The 20,994-nt window shown below is 40.5% G+C and overlaps 1 protein-coding gene across 1 annotated transcript in view; it reads left to right on the forward strand.

Annotated features, from left to right (window-relative positions):
• The window catches only part of PDE3B (phosphodiesterase 3B), a 63,399-nt gene that overhangs the window by 26,032 nt on the left and 16,373 nt on the right, over positions 1–20,994 (forward strand). Inside the window, exons 3-11 of the mRNA XM_081329986.1 lie at positions 268–516; positions 4,585–4,718; positions 10,166–10,275; positions 12,497–12,701; positions 13,193–13,269; positions 17,624–17,727; positions 18,884–19,021; positions 19,829–19,940; positions 20,634–20,747. Coding sequence (XP_081186112.1) covers positions 268–516; positions 4,585–4,718; positions 10,166–10,275; positions 12,497–12,701; positions 13,193–13,269; positions 17,624–17,727; positions 18,884–19,021; positions 19,829–19,940; positions 20,634–20,747 — 1,243 coding nt within the window. The remainder of the gene's footprint in view (positions 1–267; positions 517–4,584; positions 4,719–10,165; positions 10,276–12,496; positions 12,702–13,192; positions 13,270–17,623; positions 17,728–18,883; positions 19,022–19,828; positions 19,941–20,633; positions 20,748–20,994) is intronic.

A 20,994-nucleotide genomic window follows, 5' to 3' on the forward strand; every position in this document is an offset into this window, starting at 1 on the left:
TTTTTGATTTAAAAAGCTTAGAAATGATACAGTTTTATTTATGCAGACTGCAGATATTTTTCCCAAATTGTAAGGAGCAAAACTTCAAATATTTTATATTACCTTAATATTACAGTGTATTTCCACAAAATTTACTTGTTAAAATATATTATGCATCACATTGTATGTTACAGAGTATCTGAGATGTATTTCCTATTTGTATAATTTTTTCCCTACAAGATAAAAGCTTCTGTTTTTAATAACCAGTATTATTTTTCTTTATTATAGAATCCATGCAGTGGAACCGAAGTTGATCTGTCTGTACTAAATCAGACTCGGAATATGGTGTCTGATCTTCTGTCTGATCCAATTGTTCCTCCACATGTGATTTCTTCTCTTCAAAGCATCGATAATTTGCTAAGTGCTTTCTCAGGTTCATGCAGGCCAAAGATAAACCTGTTTACTCCCTTTCCAGGATTTTATTCCTGTCCAGAAATGGAAGACTCACATGAAAGAGGAGACTGTAAGCTGCACAAGGTTAAAATATTATCATCGTAATCAATATGTAGCATGTACATATTTAAATACTTTCCAATGTAATAAAGAATTTGGTGCTTAAAGCCTTCCTGAATTTCTCTTCTGCTCTTCCCTTAACTTTCACATTATTTAAACAGAATTTAATTCAGTAATGAGGAAAAGGGGTTGCAACAGCAAATTGTTTAGTTATACTGTTCATCACTTATCTTGTTAATACCTTTCTCCTTTAAAGAATGGAGACTGTCTTTAGACGTTAGTGACCATATATTAAAAGAGACTAGATTGACACCCTGGAAGAAGCAGAAATATTGGAAGAAAATATTACCAAAAACTGCAAATAGGCTACTTGAACATGAACTCTTAATTTTCATCAACACAAATAATAAAAATATGTCAGGAGAAGCTAATAGGAAAAGGAGCTCCTGTTATGTGCTTAAACAGTTATACTGAAAGGACAATTGTGGACAATTTAAAGAAAAAAATGACTGCAGAAGAAGCCAGTGTGGCTGTACAGAAATAAAAAATAAAATAAAAGGATGCAGCCTTGGTGGAGCAGTGGGCTAATGCCTCCTTAAGTAACACCAGCTGCCTGCAATTAGTGCAGGTTCGCATCCCACCAGGCTCAAGGTTGACTCAGCCTTCCATCCTTCCCAGGTAGGTAAAATGAGGACCCAGATTGTTGGGGGCAATTAAGCTGACTTTGTAATAATGCCGCTTGGGGTGTGTGTGAAAGCCCTAATAAGCAGGCATATACATAGAATGAAGGCTACTGCTAAGCTTGTAAGCCGCCCTGAGTCTTCGGAGAAGGGCGGGATATAAATGGAATTAAAATAAAAAAATAAATAAATAAATGGAAAAAATGGCAGGTGATGGAAGAAAAGTAAATTGGCTGCTTTAGAGTTTCAGAAGGATGAAGCTCAGAATGAGTCAGTCAAGGAATGTTTAAAAAAAACAGCAATATAAACTTCAGAAATTTTTAAATAAACAGAAGATAAAATAAACCTATTGCTTAATGAAAATAGCAAAAGGCTTATAGGTAATGAAAAGCAGAATTGCTTAATTGTACCTAGAGCACTGATGATGTTACTTAGTTCAGGTAATGAAACGTCTACAAGAAAACAAGCAAGCTCAGAGAGCTCCGAGGGCCCCTCATGACAACCCTGAGCTACTAATATTCTCCTTTATTAGAATTGCTTAACTCCTATTTTGGCACTGACTTCTTTAGGAAGAGGATATGTATCTCACCAGCCAATTATAGGACTAGGGTAAAAGGGTAGGATTGAAGGATGAGAACGAGAATGATAGAAGCATGGTCAAGAAACATACTTTGAGGCTAAGTCTCTAGTCTGAATCAACTATATCTTATGATGCTGAAGGAACTTGCTGATGTTCAACATTTCATATATTGCATTGGAAATTCCTGGAGAAAGAATGGAGGATAAGCCAAAACTGAGGAGGGCAAATTTTGTCCCATTTTCCAAGGAAAAGGAAAAGATCCAGTTAATCAGTCTGATACTGATACCTATGAACATTCTGAGCACAATGAAAATAATGCATTGATTACCAGAAGTCAATATGATTTCTCAAGAATATGTCTCAACTGAGCTACAGTTATCTAATTTTGGGAGTCCTTGATGCTTTAAAGGGAATATTGTAGACCTACAGTAAAATATCTTAAGTTCAGCGAAGCATTTGACAAAATAGGCCATGATGTTCTAATAAGTAAGCCAATTAAGTATGGATTGGATGGCATGCCAATTAAATGGACATTTAACTGGCTTGCACACCATACTCAAATAGTCTTCATCACTGGTTCCTTATCAAATGGAAGAGAATAAATGATTGGATATTAAAGAGTTTGGTGCTGGACACTTTAATCATTTCTACTAAAAACTTGGATAAGGAGGGAATGGTTGTATTGTAAACAACTGATAAGATAGCTAATATTCTATCATTCAGAAATAAAATTCAAAGTGATCTTAGTAAAGTAGCCAAATGGACTGAAAATAAAGTAATAAAATGGAGGAGACAAATTAAAAATATTTTACTTTGGACATTAATGTTGAGTGCAAGGAATAGGGATTATTTATTTTGGTAATCATAAACTGAAGAAAACCTTGGGAAAATGTATTACAAACTGAATATGTTATTAGCGTGATGTGGCTGCAAAAGAAGCTGCTACTGTTTAGGCTGCATCAAAAGAAGCCGAATCATAGGAAGTAACCATTTCACTTTATTCTGCATTGATCAAACCTCACACTGAATATTTCATCTAATTCTGAGCACCACATTTAAGATTTCAGAGAAACTGGGACAGATTTAGGGAAAGACGGAATAATCAAGGCACTAGAAACTAAGGAAAGGGTAAGAAAACAGATTGCATTTTTAAAAGAGATTACTTGGGTACAATTTCATCTTTCAAGTAGTTCAAAGGATGTTACAGATAAAACGTTACAATCTATTTTTTTTACCTGCAGGGCAGGTCACAGAATAGCAAAGTTAAAAGTAGACAGGTATCATTTGAAAATTAGGAAACATTTCCTAAGCGAAAGCAGTTCAGTTCAGCCATGGAACCAGTTATGTAGAGAACAATTTAAGCAATGACTGGATAGCATGGATCCTTTAATTTGGATCCCTGCAAGGAGCAGAAGGTTGGCCTACATTGCACCTATTAATAGAATATAAGTACATGTGTAGCCAAGTAACTGTCCATTCTGCTAGTGGCTACCTAAGCTTCTTTTCAAATTATTGCCTATTCTGTTACATTTCCATTAACCATGAGCCAGCTTTTTCTTTCCCTACTAGCATTCTTTCTTTCCTATCACATATCATCTCATTAGCATTATACAACTGCTTTCAATCATGATGCCTTGTGTACAGTCACTCATGCGCTCGTGACCTCTCGTTTAGACTACTGCAACGCCCTCTACATGGGGCTGCCCTTGAGGACCACTCGGAGGCTCCAACTGGTGCAGAATGCAGCCGCGTGAGTTGTGTTGGGGGTCTCCCGATACTCCCACATTACACCTTTGCTCCGTGAGCTGCATTGGCTTCCGGTTGCTTTCCGGGTGAGATTCAAGGTACTGGTGATGACCTACAAAGCCCTACATGGCATGGGTCCGGAGTACCTTAGGGAGCACCTGCGGCCGGCATCAACTTCCCTCCGCCCAGTGCGCTCCCACAGAGAGGGCCTCCTCAGGGTGCCGCTGTTCGGAGAGTGCCGACTGGTGGCCCCCAGGGGGAGGGCGTTCTCTGTGGGTAAGCCTGACCTGTGGAACCGTTTACCGTTTGAGCTCCGGATGGCTCCCGACCTTCGCTCCTTCCGACGCGACCTAAAAACCTATTTGTTTGAACAAGCCGGCCTGGTCTGATGGGTTTTGGTTTTAATTATTGTTTTAATGTAATTTATTTTCTGCATTTGGGCACTAGGGTTTAATTTGTTTTTAATTTCTTTATTTTGGGTATTTTGGTATTTATGTCCCTGTTCACCGCCCTGAGTCCTTCGGGAGAAGGGCGGTATACAAATCAAATCAAATAAAAATAAATAAAATCAACACCTCAGCTGACCTGCTCCTTGTTTTTTCCCCCAGTCCTTTTCACCTAAACTTTTCTCTCTCTGTTTGTTTTGCTTCCGTTTCTGTGCTTCTGATTCATGTAATTTCCCTGTTTGACCTTTAAATTGCAGTCTAACTGATAACTTTCCACTCTTAACTAAAGTCTTAGTTTAGATTTAAACGGCCTAAGAAATGAGCTTTCTGTTACCATAGCAAGACCTTCCAATCAATGTTGGAGACGATGTTGCCTCAAATACAATATGAATACATTTGTATAAATGCAATCCTCCGTGGCACTTATGGCATAAAAATAAATGGATAAAGAGAATTGATAATATGGTAGTCAAACTTTTTAAAGATCAAAGTTGTTTAAAGTTTAATTACTTTAGCTAGCTGATTTAAGTTAAATGATGCTAATATATATTTGTGTACTGCTGAGAACAACAAAGCATGATTTAAAATGGATATTTTGTGGGGGGGAAAGTATAATTTTTCTTAACTTGTTCTTAACTAGGTACTGAGCAGTCGAAATAGCTTACCAACACCACAGTTAAGGCGAAGTTTAGGAAGCTTGCTGCCCATTGATCCAACTTCTAGATGGGAACGTAGTAATGGCAAACGATCACACCATGAATATAATCTTTCAAGGTTAGAATATTACCAATATAGATTTCACAATTTTTTTTTACCTACAGTAGAAAATATTCAGACATATATATTGAATTGAATCAATATTGTACAATATGGTTCTTGAATTCTATCAGTAGCGTAAAATATTTGTAATTAAATGTATTACTTCATTCATCCAAGCTGTTTAAAGTATGGTATTTTAGGAAGCAATTAACAGCAAACACTAATTCTGAGCATCAAAAGTTAAGAAATGAAATTGCAACTTAAGATAAGTCATTTATGTATAATAATTATTTATTGGATAGTAAAATAAAAAATGAAGGGACGCGGTGGCTCAGTGGGTTAAGACGCTGAGCTTGTCGATCAGAAGGTCGGCAGTTTGGCGGGTCGAATCCCGAGTGCCGCGTAGCAGAGTGAGCGCCTGCTACTCGTCCCAGCTTCTGCCAACCTAGCAGTTCGAAAGCATGTAAAAATGCAAGTAGAAAAATAGGGACCACTACGGTGGGAAGGTAACAGCGTTCCGTGCGCCTTTGGCGTCCAGTCATGCCGGCCACATGACCACGGAGACGTCCTCGGACAAGCGCTGGCTCTTCGGCTTTGAAACGGAGATGAGCACCGGCCCCTAGAGTCGGAAACGACTAGCACGCATGTGCGGGGGAACCTTTACCTTTACCTTTACCTTAAAATAAAAAATAGGAATCTAGCACTACTTGAGGCATTTAGTTAGTTTCTATCATTCTAGTTTAGGTGATAATTCTTAGAAATAATATAAAAGGAGTGAATGCCATTAGCTTGCCTACAATCTATTTTGCTCTTGTGAGAAGAACCAGTAAATTTTAAATGTCCTACATGAATTAAATTTACCAATAAATTAATTCTTAGGTGTTTTTTTTTAAATTTTCCCTGTAACCTAATGCATAAGAACTACCAGTTACTAGAATCCTAGAATACAAAAACTTTCAGAACAGAACTGCAGAAATCCAGATGACCACCAGATGGCAGCAAATAATTAAATATTTGCTGCCAGCTAATAATTATCTAGATTTTTGCTGCCCAGATCTGATAACCTAAAAATGACATTATTGAAAAGTATTACAAATAATAATTTCTCCCTAAGCTTGAGAATCATCTTCTGCTGATTTATAAGTTATACTCGTATACTTAGATCTCCAGTTTGTGTAAACTGAAAAATAAAAGTTAACTAAAAGTCAGAGAGAATGAGTTTTAGAAATGCAGCTTCTAGTACAGAGGTCAAGAAATTGTGATGGAGAGCTCTCCTCTTGGACAGGGCAAGAAACATTTAAGCAAATGTTTGAAAGAAACTGTGAGAACCTACACATAAGCAATAAAGAATGATCAATACATTAGCCGTAAGAATCTAGTTAATTTATCAGTCATGAAAGAGGTACAGGATATGGAAGCCAAAATGCACAGGCAGGAGAAAGTCTATTGACAAATTTTCCACAAATATATTAAATAGATACAATTATAGGTGCAAGAATAGCTAGTGAATCATATTATTGATTGGTTCACACAGGGCTTTTTTTCTCATTGAACGCTCAGAACGGAGTTCCGGCACCTTTTTTCGATGGAACCTTGTAGGGTAGGCAAGGCATGTGTGTATGACATGTGTGAGTTCCGGCACCTTTTTCTTTTACAAAAAAAGCACTGGGTTCACATAATCAAGATTGAGATTTCACTCACCACTAAATTATTAATTTAATTTGTATTATATTTAACACAATTATATATGTGATTCAATAAGTTATATAAGTTTTTTTTCCAAATAGACAAATGAATCAAAGGATTAACAAATGTAGCTAAAGTTATCCAATTTTATATGCATCTAAAAATATATAAAATACATTAAAAGTTGCCTATCTAGACAACAAAACATCAGGCTTTAAAAACTTTTTGAGTTCTGAGCGTATCTAGATGCTTTCCTATTTCAGATTTCAAACAGCAGATGGCATAGTTTTACAACATAGCTGCTAGTTTCTAGTTCTTTTTTTAAAGTGAAAATTATATAAATGTTTCTTAAATCTTAAGTATTCTTTTTGAATAGCACCCCAAGATAGATTTGATAAAAAAAATACATGCTATGTTTCTTAAATCTTAAGTATTCTTTTTGAATAGCACCCCAAGATAGATTTGATAAAAAAAAATACATGCTAAGTATGCATTAGGATTAAATTGGCAATTACAGAGTTACACATTAATGTTATAAGAAATAGAATGCATTCGTTAATCGGCAGAGTTGCACAGTGGACAAGTTAATAAATAAAAGAGTGTAGTGATAAAACTCTCCAGAAATATGTTACTCTACATTCCATTTCCTAGTTAAGCACATTGTCTGGAGAGCATTTCAAATTTGGACTATTTAAACAATCTGTTTAAATATATTAATGCAATACATATTAGCAGTTCAGGATTTCTAAATTGCTCATGTATATTTCTCATATAAAATTAGCTACAGCTAAAAACTTTTTCTTTGAGAATTACATGAGTTAAGGCAACAAGAACAGAAATGCTATTTCTATCCATTTTGCTTCAGTCATTATTCACCCCAAAATCACTTCATTGTTAATAGATAACACCAAAGGTTTGTACAAAGTTGCAACCATTACTTTCAATGAATTATATTATAACTTTCTTAAATAATTAATAAATAATCACTGCCCTGAGCCTCTCTCACAACCCAGAGATCCTCTGAGGGAAATGGGCAGTTTAGAAATAGGAAAAATGAATAAATATGTTCTGTAATCTTATTGATAAGGGGGGAAAAAGATGTCTTGCTTGAGTTTTTAAGGTGATGTCTCCTCCTGAACAATGTACTTAGAATTAAGAAAAGTGCTATACAGATGGTCTTCATTTAGTGACTGTTTTTGTTTAGTGGCTCTTTGTAGTTATGACAATGATGAAAAAGAAATTTTAGAGCTAATCCTTGCATTTACAACCTTTGCAGGTCAGTAAAGCAAAGGAAAGCTGACATAAAATCATAAGCATAGTCATAGTTTCACTTTTGTCTGCTTAATGATCAAATTATTAATGGTCCTGAATATGGTCACTAAACAAGGATTTCCTGCAAATATTTGAGGTGATGATCCTCTGTTTCTTTTAAATTACTTTGTGCATTGTAAATTCTATGTTCGCTTTGTAGATAAGGCATTGCAATATTAAAACAAGTATCACAGACTGAAAGAGCGTGACCAAGTGGATCTTTGCTTTTAAATTCCCTCAATAGGGCCTATGTCTTCAGCATGTGGTTACCTTTTATTAGCTATTGATAATAATACATAGTTGCTAGGGAGCATGAAAAATATATTCTCTTGTACCTACGTCCTACGTTTGGGCTTCTTGCAAGAGATTGCTGGAGTAATTACTATATCTGTTAGGATATAGTTATGTATCTATGCCTGGAGAATAAGATACACTTATAATAATTATTACAACTGCTGGGTTGCATGAAATTGCAGTAATAAGCAGGAAAAATAACTATCCCCAAAAGACCACACCTGCACCTTATGGAATATTTTAGAATGGCAGTCAAAATCAAAAAAATATTTCTTTTTAAAATATTTTTCAAAATTTGATGTTCTTGTACCATAGTACAAATGAGTTACAACTGAATTAGAGTAAAGTAGGTTTTATATTAAGTCAGTTTGTCCCAGTCAGGTGAGACACCAAAGGGTGGATTAGTAAATTCTCCTGTCTTCCTTAGAGTGTCAGGCAGTTGCAATACTGCCATATTTTGTAAGAATAATTTAATTTGTACACACCTCTAAATAGGTCCCAAATAATGTCACATTGAAAAGCATATCATCAAGTATACAAAAAATTAATTTATATTAATTGGTGGGGTTTAAATGCTAGTATGGGTGATAATGGTCATGCTTTCTACTCACAATTTTAATGTTAATATCTGGATGAATCCCTAGTGGAGTCTCTCCACCCACGTTTATCAAAGGACTCAGGGTACAGCTTAATGAGATTTTATCTGAGACAGTTGACCACAAGCCTGGGCCTCTGCATTTTAGAAGGTATGTTAATTGGCAATTAATAGCTAAATTGAGAATAGAGAGAAGGTCAGTTGGTGATTATTGGATCACTTCTTCCAAAATTTCCACTGTATCTTTTAAAGTTACAAGTGGTAGCACATCTAGAGAGTTTACATCATCCTCTTACATTAGCTAAAGGTAAAGGTTCCCCCGCACATGCGTGATAGTCGTTTCTGACTCTAGGGGCCGGTGCTCATCTCTGTTTCAAAGCCGAAGAGCCAGCGTTTGTCCGAGGACGTCTCCATGGTCATGTGGCCAACATGACTGGACGCCAAAGGCGCACGGAATGCTGTTACCTTCCCACCGTAGTGGTCCCTATTTTTCTACTTGCATTTTTACGTGCTTTCAAACTGCTAGGTTGGTAGAAGCTGGGACGAGTAACAGGCGCTCACTCTGTTATGCGGCACTCAGGATTCGACCCGCCAAACTGCCAACCTTCTGATTGACAGGCTCAGCGTCCTAACCCACTGAGCCACCGCGTCCCTTCTTACATTAGCTACAATAATGTATAATGGAGTGATGGAAACTGAGGCAAGGTATGCACAGAATTTAGGAGTCATTAACACCAAAATGTGATTAAGGCAGAATGAAAGAAATGCTAATGCTATAACTCAAATGACTCAAAAGTCTCAAGATGTTTTAGAAGTTACTAAGGTTTAACTATCTATTGCCCACAGGACTGCCACATAGATTTGTACAATAACGAGCAAATTTTATTTTATGTAGCATTAGATAAGAGCCCTGGTGGTGCAGTGGTTAGAATGTAGCACTGCATGCTAACTCTGTCCACAGTCTTGAGTTCAATCCTGATGTGCTTAAGGTTGACTTGAAACAATGTCTTATTTTGCATTTGTATGGAGACATATACAAACATAGCTTACTCCTGCTTCATCAGTAAGAACAGTTATATAAATTTCATGTCTGTATGAGCTTTGCTTTTTTCAGATTGCAAAGCCTCTGTAGCCAAAATTATAGCAAAATACCATGTAGCAGCAGTGAATGTGAGGCATCAACTAATGTAAGATCTCCCATAGTCAGAACTTAGTTTAGCAGCCAGCATGATGTCATTGTAGGAGAAAGACTGGTAGTGCCAGGGGGAGGAGTAAAAAGAGGGATCAGCCTTGAATCCTTACATACAACATTACGTACAACCAGGCACTGACCATTAATTGAGAAGATTCCTTTTAGCAAGAGTCATTCTTTGTTTTGTTTTAGGGTTTTAGGGTTCTGATTACTACTTTACTTATTTTATTTGTTTTATTTTACTATCTTTTACTAGTATTCAATATTCCTGGCCTTTGGCTGTAATCATTGATTGATATTTTATATTTAATTTCAATTTTAAAATGTCCTTTCCTGTATTTTAGTTTGATAAAATAAAGATTTCTTTTTCTGTTTTTAAATTAGCCTAGGATCTTATCCAAATGGGCCTCTTCTTGGCACAAACCTGTTGACAATTCCGAAACAAAGGTCATCTTCAGTGACCTCAGCAAACAATGCAGGTTCTAGACGAGCCGGTAAGAATGTAACATTTATACATTGTCTATAGGGATGTCCATAGAATGATACGGTTTCTTTTGAAAATAGTACATTTATGCAACTTAAATTATTATATTGCTTGGATTATTTTAAGCATATTGTAACTAAAATATTTTGCTGCTCAAATGAAAAAAAATGCATCCTTTGCAAAATGATAAAATATATTTTTATTGTTCTGTTTGCTACCGAAGTTAAGGTTGAGTTGCTTATAGCGTACGTAGCTAAAATAAGTATTGTTGACACGAAAGAGAAAGCATTTTCTATTTATTTATTTATTTGTTTGATTTCTATAGCTGCTACCTCTGGACAATATGGATTAATCAGATGTAAAAAAAAATAGAAATAATTTAAACAATACAAAATAAATATATGTGGCACCAAGTAAAACTGGTTCTTCATACAAACAGGAAATGGGACTCTTAATACATTCAGGGCCCAGGCACACAACCAAGTCTTCTCGTGGCCTTGCAAAAGGCCAGCAGGGTCAAGATCATGCTGATATTTGAAGGGAGAATATTCCAGAGGGCAAGGGTTATGCAAAGAAGGCATATTTTCTGGTTCCTGCCAGTCAACATTCCTTGGCTGATGGGACCTGCAGGCTGCTCACCTGCTAGATTGAATTGGAGGGATAGAAAATGACATCCCCCCCAAGCTATGAAGGGCTTTAAAGGTGAAGCAGCTTCAATTGCCCCCAGAAACATATTGGGAAACCATGCAGCTCACAAAACTGTGGTGTTACATGTGTGGCAGTAAAGATTCCCCTGTCCTTTAATAAACATGCCAATTTTGCCTAAGACAGGGGTAGGCAACCTTGGCTCTTTTATGACTCATGGACTTCAACTCTCAGAATTCCTGAGTCAGCTAAGCTATGCTGACTCAGGAATTCTGGGAGTTGAAGTCCACAGGTCATAAAAGAGCCAAGGTTGCCTATTCCTGGCCTAAGAGAAATATGTTATAGATTTTTTTATACATAAATAGTCCTTGGCTTATGACCACAGTTGAATCCAAAATTTCCATGGCTAAGCAAGGCAGTTGTTGAGTTGTGCCTCATTTTATGATCTTTTTTTGCCACAGTTGTTGAATGAAGCACTGCAGTTGTTAAGTGAATCGTGTAGTCATTAAGCAAATCTGGCTTCCCCCATGACGTTGCTTATTTGAAGCTGGCTGGGAAGGTTACAAATAGTGATCACATGATTGCCATAAATACTGCCATAAATACTGCCAGTTGCCAAGCGCCTGAATTTTGATCACATGACCATGGGGATGCTTCAAAGGATATAAGTGTGAAAATGGTCATAAATACTTGCGAATATTTACTAAGCAGTCCAGAGGCTTGTCCTTGAGAGCAAACTTTGTAGGCTGCAAATATTGCTGGCTGAAATTTTGTCAGCCTTTTAATATTTGAACCGTCTTTAAATCGCCAGTATAGTTCCAGTTCCTCCCTCAGCCTTCTGGAACATTCTGAAAGGCTTTAGGACAAAGTGTGGAATCTGCTATATGAATCCAGAGATGATCAAATGAAGAATTACATATAAGTAGCCAGGTACACTTCAAATATTTCAGGCCCTGATTGTCTTCAGATGGAGATGATAATAAGTGTTGCAGGATACACATCACACTCACATTGTGTGCATTTGTGTGTGTGTGTGTGTGTGTGTGTGTGTGTGTGTGTGTGTGTGTGTGTGTGTGTATTTATACATATGTATGGTGCTGGCTGGTATTAATAGAAACACAAGGATGAATTAACATGTGAAGCAAGTCTTCATTCTGACAATAATGTATAAGTAGACCTACTACATTTTTTTTTGCAAAAGAACTCATAATTCTTAGTAGATCTGGTATTGTCTTGTGGAAAATTAAATTAAATTAAATTAAATTAAATTAAATTAAATTAAATTAAATTAAAACTGGTTAACAAAGTTCACTAAATGAAATGTATAAAAGCAGAAATCACAATATACTGAAAATCAGTGTTTAAATCTAGCTAGCATCTTTTAATATTTATGTAGCTTATGGAGAGAATGCCCTTCTGAAAGCAAAGATCTTCACTCAATAGAAGTATACCAACAGACAGGTTCCAAACTAGCCTCTTTAGACAAGAGAGTTCCAGATTTTACCTGCAACCTGAGAACATCTGTTGAGCCAGTGCTACTCTTCTAACATCTTATTTCTTTGGTTTCTCCTCCATCTCTTCTTTAGGAATTTCTCAGAATTTAAGTCCTGGCACTTCACCCAGTAACGGGTTTCTCTCCAGTGGGTACCACCGATCGCCTGTGGAGTTTCCTGAAAGTGCTGATTTCCTTACTAAACCTAGTGTTAATGTACATAAATCTCTGGGGAGCCCATTCAATTTTTCAGATTGTCAACAACAATTTAGAACATCTTCATGTTATACCTGCAATAGGTAATGATTTATTTTTGTTTAAACAGCATATATAATATCTTTAATTAATAGAGGGTGTCATCTTAGGGTCCCCCCCACTACTATTTAAATTAAATAATAACTTGTTTGCTATGGTAGGCAGTTACATTTTATACATTATTGACTGCTTTTACCTGAACTTAAATGAGCTTTCTTTATTGATGATTCTTTGTGTTGGCATCAGCCTTTACTTTTTTATACATATCATTCTTCTCCTATATGCTGTCTAAAAATGTGTGAGATAGTACCTGAAAAATTATTTCTAAAAATATTTGGTCCTCTATGCTCACTTGAAGCTCTTTTCTTCTTGAGTATAGCTATAATGATATTGGTGGATACTTAAATTGGAATTACAGCAGTGATATTCTTATAGAGTTTTAATATTTCACAATACTTAAGAAAAAATACATTCAGAAAAATGTGAATACAAATTAAAAATGGCATTTCTTGATTTTTTTTTAATCTTCCATAAGTTGCAGACGACAAGTGCTCAACTCTGTCGCAAACTCATTATGTGAATCTGTAGCAGAATGTCAAAGCCAAAAATCAGGTAGGATTTTGGTCCGTGTAAATATGTAACATCCTTTGTTTCAGTAATAACTGTTTCTTTGAGAATATGAATTTATGAAAAACACTTCAGGGGATCCACATTTATGAATTTCAATCTCAGCTACACTGTTCTTTGTCCAGAATTGTGTGAAGTGGAAAGCATGAACAGAGTTCACTTGTATAGAAAATGGGAATTTAAAATGTTTTCTCCATCCTCCACTCCCCAAAGCGCAGTAGTGAACAGTTGGTCTTGCCAACGCAGTGGGAGGTGATGCTACAAGATGATTTATTTATTTATTATTTATTAAATTTAGAAGGTCACTCAACTCCATTAAGAATCTGAGAGGTATACAGCATAAAACTTAGTAACAACAAAAGAACCAAGAAAAGAACAATGTATGTCAAGAAAAAAAAATCATAGTGACAGATAAAATCCCGCAAGGGGCTTAATACCGATGGTGGGATTCAAATATGTGAACAACCGGTTCTCTGTGGTTGCCACTTTCAGAAGTCCATTCTGGGCCTGGGCAACAAAAAGTTAGCTACCGGTTCTGCCAAACTGGTGCGAACCAGCTGAATCCCACCACCCATCCTAATTCAAGGCTTGGGAAAATAGCCAACCTTTCAGAAATTTCTTAAACGGCATCAGGGTGGGAGCCATATGGATCTAAAATACTGAGATATTTTAGTATTTATTTAAAACATTTGTATCTTCTGTTTTAAAAATCTTAGAGCAGTCTATAGTAATTCCAATATTTTCAAATGCTAGTATGTTTTATAAAAGCCATATAATGGAATTCAGGTTAGGAAATCATATTTTTGAACAAATTTTCTTTAATTACCGTATATACTTGAGTATAAGCCGACTCGAGTATAAGCCGAGACCCCCAATTTCACCCCCAAAAACTGGAAAAAGTTATTGACTCGAGTATAAGCCGATCCGCCGTTCTGCAAGCCTCTGCCGCCAGCAGAGGCTCGATCCGCCATTTTGCAAGCCTGAATACACAGGAATACCCTGTGTGGCCGCGGCTCGTCGGCAGGTCTCCGTTCCTCCTGCCGACCTTTGGGGAGGTTTGGGCGCCTCCCCAAACCTCCCCAAACGTCGGCAGGTCTCCGTTCCTCCTGCCGACCTTTGGGGAGGTTTGGGCGCCTCCCCAAACCTCGGCAGGTCTCCGTTCCTCCTGCCGACCTTTGGGGAGGTTTGGGCGCCTCCCCAAACCTCCCCAAACCTCGGCAGGTCTCCGTTCCTCCTGCCGACCTTTGGGGAGGTTTGGGCGCCTCCCCAAACCTCGGCAGGTCTCCGTTCCTCCTGCCGACCTTTGGGGAGGTTTGGGCGCCTCCCCAAACCTCGGCAGGTCTCCGTTCCTCCTGCCGACCTTTGGGGAGGTTTGGGCGCCTCCCCAAACCTCCCCAAACCTCGGGAGGTCTCCGTTCCTCCTGCCGACCTTTGGGGAGGTTTGGGCGCCTCCCCAAACCTCGGCAGGTCTCCGTTCCTCCTGCCGACCTTTGGGGAGGTTTGGGCGCCTCCCCAAACCTCCCCAAACCTCGGCAGGTCTCCGTTCCTCCTGCCGACCTTTGGGGAGGTTTGGGCGCCTCCCCAAACCTCCCCAAACCTCGGCAGGTCTCCGTTCCTCCTGCCGACCTTTGGGGAGGTTTGGGCGCCTCCCCAAACCTCGGCAGGTCTCCGTTCCTCCGCGCAGACCTGCCGACCTTTGGGGAGGTTTGGGCGCCTCCCCAAATGTCCCCAAACCTCGGCAGGTCTCCGTTCCTGTTTGGGGAGGTTTGGGCGCCTCCCCAAACCTCCCCAAACCTCGGCAGGTCTCCGTTCCTCCGCGCAGACCTGCCGACGTTTGGGGAGGTTTGGGCGCCTCCCCAAACCTCCCCAAACCTCGGCAGGTCTCCGTTCCTGTTTGGGGAGGTTTGGGCGCCTCCCCAAACCTCCCCAAACCTCGGCAGGTCTCCGTTCCTCCGCGCAGACCTGCCGACCTTTGGGGAGGTTTGGGCGCCTCCCCAAACGTCCCCAAACCTCGGCAGGTCTCCGTTCCTGTTTGGGGAGGTTTGGGCGCCTCCCCAAACCTCCCCAAACCTCGGCAGGTCTCCGTTCCTCCGCGCAGACCTGCCGACGTTTGGGGAGGTTTGGGCGCCTCCCCAAACGTCCCCAAACCTCGGCAGGTCTCCGTTCCTGTTTGGGGAGGTTTGGGCGCCTCCCCAAACCTCCCCAAACCTCGGCAGGTCTCCGTTCCTCCGCGCAGACCTGCCGACCTTTGGGGAGGTTTGGGCGCCTCCCCAAACGTCCCCAAACCTCGGCAGGTCTCCGTTCCTGTTTGGGGAGGTTTGGGCGCCTCCCCAAACCTCCCCAAACCTCGGCAGGTCTCCGTTCCTCCGCGCAGACCTGCCGACCTTTGGGGAGGTTTGGGCGCCTCCCCAAACGTCCCCAAACCTCGGCAGGTCTCCGTTCCTGTTTGGGGAGGTTTGGGCGCCTCCCCAAACCTCCCCAAACCTCGGCAGGTCTCCGTTCCTCCGCGCAGACCTGCCGACGTTTGGGGAGGTTTGGGGAGGCGCCCAAACCTCCCCAAAGGTCGGCAGGAAGAACGGAGACCTGCCGAGGTTTGGGGAGGTTTGGGGAGGCGCCCAAACCTCCCCAAAGGTCGGCAGGTCTGCGCGGAGGAACGGAGACCTGCCGAGGTTTGGGGAGGTTTGGGGAGGCGCCCAAACCTCCCCAAACAGGAACGGAGACCTGCCGAGGTTTGGGGAGGTTTGGGGAGGCGCCCAAACCTCCCCAAACGTCGGCAGGTCTGCGCGGAGGAACGGAGACCTGCCGAGGTTTGGGGAGGTTTGGGGAGGCGCCCAAACCTCCCCAAACGTCGGCAGGTCTGCGCGGAGGAACGGAGACCTGCCGAGGTTTGGGGAGGTTTGGGGAGGCGCCCAAACCTCCCCAAACAGGAACGGAGACCTGCCGAGGTTTGGGGACGTTTGGGGAGGCGCCCAAACCTCCCCAAAGGTCGGCAGGTCTGCGCGGAGGAACGGAGACCTGCCGAGGTTTGGGGAGGTTTGGGGAGGCGCCCAAACCTCCCCAAACAGGAACGGAGACCTGCCGAGGTTTGGGGACGTTTGGGGAGGCGCCCAAACCTCCCCAAAGGTCGGCAGGTCTGCGCGGAGGAACGGAGACCTGCCGAGGTTTGGGGAGGTTTGGGGAGGCGCCCAAACCTCCCCAAACAGGAACGGAGACCTGCCGAGGTTTGGGGAGGTTTGGGGAGGCGCCCAAACCTCCCCAAAGGTCGGCAGGTCTGCGCGGAGGAACGGAGACCTGCCGAGGTTTGGGGAGGTTTGGGGAGGCGCCCAAACCTCCCCAAACAGGAACGGAGACCTGCCGAGGTTTGGGGACGTTTGGGGAGGCGCCCAAACCTCCCCAAAGGTCGGCAGGTCTGCGCGGAGGAACGGAGACCTGCCGAGGTTTGGGGAGGTTTGGGGAGGCGCCCAAACCTCCCCAAACAGGAACGGAGACCTGCCGAGGTTTGGGGACGTTTGGGGAGGCGCCCAAACCTCCCCAAAGGTCGGCAGGTCTGCGCGGAGGAACGGAGACCTGCCGAGGTTTGGGGAGGTTTGGGGAGGCGCCCAAACCTCCCCAAACAGGAACGGAGACCTGCCGAGGTTTGGGGACGTTTGGGGAGGCGCCCAAACCTCCCCAAAGGTCGGCAGGTCTGCGCGGAGGAACGGAGACCTGCCGAGGTTTGGGGAGGCGCCCAAACCTCCCCAAAGGTCGGCAGGAGGAACGGAGACCTGCCGAGGTTTGGGGAGGTTTGGGGAGGCGCCCAAACCTCCCCAAAGGTCGGCAGGAGGAACGGAGACCTGCCGAGGTTTGGGGAGGTTTGGGGAGGCGCCCAAACCTCCCCAAAGGTCGGCAGGAGGAACGGAGACCTGCCGAGGTTTGGGGAGGCGCCCAAACCTCCCCAAAGGTCGGCAGGAGGAACGGAGACCTGGGGAGGTTTGGGGAGGCGCCCAAACCTCCCCAAAGGTCGGCAGGAGGAACGGAGACCTGCCGAGGTTTGGGGAGGCGCCCAAACCTCCCCAAAGGTCGGCAGGAGGAACGGAGACCTGCCGAGGTTTGGGGAGGTTTGGGGAGGCGCCCAAACCTCCCCAAACTTCGGCAGGTCTCGGACGGCGGTGGCTTGGGAGAGGTGCGGGCGATCCCGGAAGCACCAAAGCCTCGGCCGCGCACAAGTCCTCGGTAAGTTTTTTTGTTGACTGGAGTATAAGCCGAAGTGGAATTTTTCAGCCCAAAAAGTGGGCTGAAAAATTCGGCTTATACTCAAGTATATACGGTAAATTGCTAATATTATGTGCACTTGTTTAAGGTGAAGATGGAAACAGCAAAGTTTCAAAAGACCCCAACCATCTTGCAGAGGAACTGCAGAATGAAATAGAAGAAACAAAAAATCAAATGGATTTTCAATCTGATGCAAGTATATTATTTCCGGAATACCTTGATACCTTGATAGTTTGGTCTCTGGTTTTAATAAGATGTTTGATATTTTATTGTAAAAACTACTTCTGTACTTCACCTATTTACAAAACTGTTATTATAATATTATTTATACTGAATTTTATTTTCTTTGGATTTTGTTTGAATAGATCTTGAAGTTTTCAAAATATCAGAATAAAAAAAGATGCAGTAAATGTATACAAAACGTATTTAAAAAAACACATTTTACATATAATTCTCTGTGTCATGATAACAGGTTCAAATTATTTTGCCTAATTATAATTGCAGTACCATTCTGGCTCTCTTGAGCATCTTAGATGGTTTGTGCTGGTGTTGGTTCTTTACAGATCTTTATTGACTCCAATTAAGGGACACGGTGGCTCAGTGGGTTAGGACGCTGAGCTTGTTGATCAGAAGGTCAGCAGTTTGGCGGGTCAAATCCCGAGTGCCGCGTAGCAGAGTGAGCACCTGTTACTCATCCCAGCTTCTGCCAACCTAGCAGTTCGAAAGCATGTAAAAATGCAAGTAGAAAAATAGTGACCACTACGGTGGGAAGGTAACAATGTTCTGTGCGCCTTTGGCGTCTAGTCATGCCGGCCACATAACCACGGAGACGTCCTCGGACAAGCACTGGCTCTTCGGCTTTGAAACGGAGATGAGCACTGGCCCCTAGAGTAGCACGCATGTGTGGGGGAACCTTTACCTTTACCTATTGACTCCAAATATGAATTATAAGTGCTATTAACCAAAGAGCTCCACTTATAACTATATCAGCTACTTCAGCAAAGCCCAGTTTGAAATGTACAGTACATACATACATGCATGCATGCATGCATATATACATACATACATATTTTAAATTGGGAGAAGAAAATACCTCAGATTGTTATGAAGACAACATATGTTGTGAAGACAGAACATATTTTTGAACTAAATTATCTGGGAAGATACTGCTTATTTATTTGCAGTGATTTATACTAAGAGCTAAAAGCATACAAATGTCCCTTTACTCTGGTATAACCATAATAGTATCTAGCTGAATTCTGATTCACAGACCTTGATTATATGCTAACAAAAGAGATTTGCTATCAGGTTCTGTTCTTATTTTGTCTTACTATTTTTTCTATTACAGATTGAGGAGAATTCTTCATTAGAACTGATGTTAATACAAAACTATAATTCATTAATGGAGGAAATGAACAGCTGGAATTTTCAAATATTTGATCTTGTTCAAAAGATGGGAGATAAATCTAGAACAATCCTTAGCCAGGTTTGTTGCTACTGTAGAAATTCCATATATTTTATCTGAATAATTCTAACCATACACATATGAACATTCTGAAAGCTGTTCTCTCTGCATAAATACATACAAACTTTGATATAAATAAGTAGCACATTTGCAAACAAACATACTTGTTTTCCAGATTGAACCATGTTTTTCCTCAAATAGCTCCATGTGAATGGGGAGAAAGTGAGTATAGATAAGAATGAAAGAAGTTGTTGAAAACTGTTATTGGCATAGGGTAAACTGGTCTTATAAATCTTTCCGCTGTTTCTGCTGTATGTGTTGTATGTGCATTTGTATGTTTCTATAGTAGAGAGAATAGTTAATATATGCACTTATGGATCAGTTGTTTTTGTAAATTAATTAAGTTAATTAATCATCTGAGATACATCTCATTCGTTCTTTTTGTATGTATACATGTATATACATATATAGATGTGACACCTGTACTGATTTAGCAGGTGGGAAGAAAATCTCAAGGGTTGGGTAAAGCTGGATTTAGAAAATTTATATTATATTAGCATTAAATATTAATTGGGTTTTGACAAAACCCATTAATAATTTCAGTGCTACAATTTATATAAGGTGGATTCCTCACCTCTGTTAAGCCCCCTTTCTACCCCCTTCGCATTCCATAGTGTTCAGGCTGAGGAGTTCTTGGTTATCAATCCTTGGTAGGGCAGAGGGTTGCCAGAAAGAGACACGGGGGAAGGCAAACATTCAATCTCAAAGGATCTAAAAAAATTGAAATGTTTTTCACAGTGTTTTAATATGTGTCTATTGTGTGTTTAGGTTGCATTTACATTGTTTCAAGACACTGGTTTATTCGAGATTTTCAAAATTCCAATTCAGCATTTCATGAACTACTTTCAAGCACTCGAAAACGGTTATCGAGACATTCCTTGTGAGTAATGGTTGACAAAATTAGGCTAATTTATTAATCTGAGACTTCTGTTGAGTTTTATTATATTCGAGTATATTTGTAAGGAACTATTACTGTAATTTAATAGAGTTTTATTTCTGTTTCTTTTATTATTTCTCAGTCTTACTAATTATGTGATAACATTAGATTTTATAAAGTAATAATAAGAAAAGTAGATAAAACCAAATGTGTGTAAGTCTTTGCTAATCTAAAAAAATATTAAGGAGAGATATGAATTAAATTCTCGATGAGCCTGTGGCAGCTAGACTTGTTTTCTTTTTGGTTTGAAATGTTTTGCTGCTTATCCAGGTTGCTTCTTCAGACTGATAAACAGTGAAACATTTCAAAAAATAATAAAGAGAAATCCAATTGCCGTAACTTCCAGTCAATTCTACTGGATGACTGAAAATCTTCATTGACACATTGAGCCTAGTGAAAAATCTCATTGAAACCCCATGAGATTAAGCTGTGGATTTGAAATTCTGCTGGTCTATTAACTGATGAAGAACTGGCATGCAAATTGTTTAATGTGAGGGGGGGAATGCAGCTATGGTCTATGAGGCCCTTTTTCTTGAATTAGAATTCTATCTTTGCCTCTGTCTTGTGTTTCCTTGGGTTATTGAGTCTTCATATATAATGGCAAGGTTACATTTAACAAAAACTGTATTATTTTAGATCACAATCGAATACATGCAACAGATGTTCTTCATGCCGTATGGTATCTTACCACAAGACCGATTCCTGGATTTCAGCAAATAGACAGTGACTTTGGAGGAGGAACCACCAGGGGTAAGTCTGTGGTGTAATTCCACAAGGAGGCTGTAATGAATACACCTGAAGTAAATGTACACTTGACTGAAGATTGCATGCTTGAAACTAAATTCAGTGGCATTTATAAACAATCAGATTTTAGGAAACTGATTAAATATTTGCTGACAGTCTTCACTTCTTAGCCAAGGAAACTGTTTTCATTTGGAACCCTTTTCCTGAATAAGGCCTATATTTTACTGCAGTGGTCAGCATGATTGGTCAGCAT

Source organism: Vipera berus (genome assembly GCF_964194415.1).
Source record: "Vipera berus genome assembly, chromosome: 1".
In the NCBI taxonomy this organism is placed as follows: Eukaryota; Metazoa; Chordata; class Lepidosauria; order Squamata; family Viperidae; genus Vipera; species Vipera berus.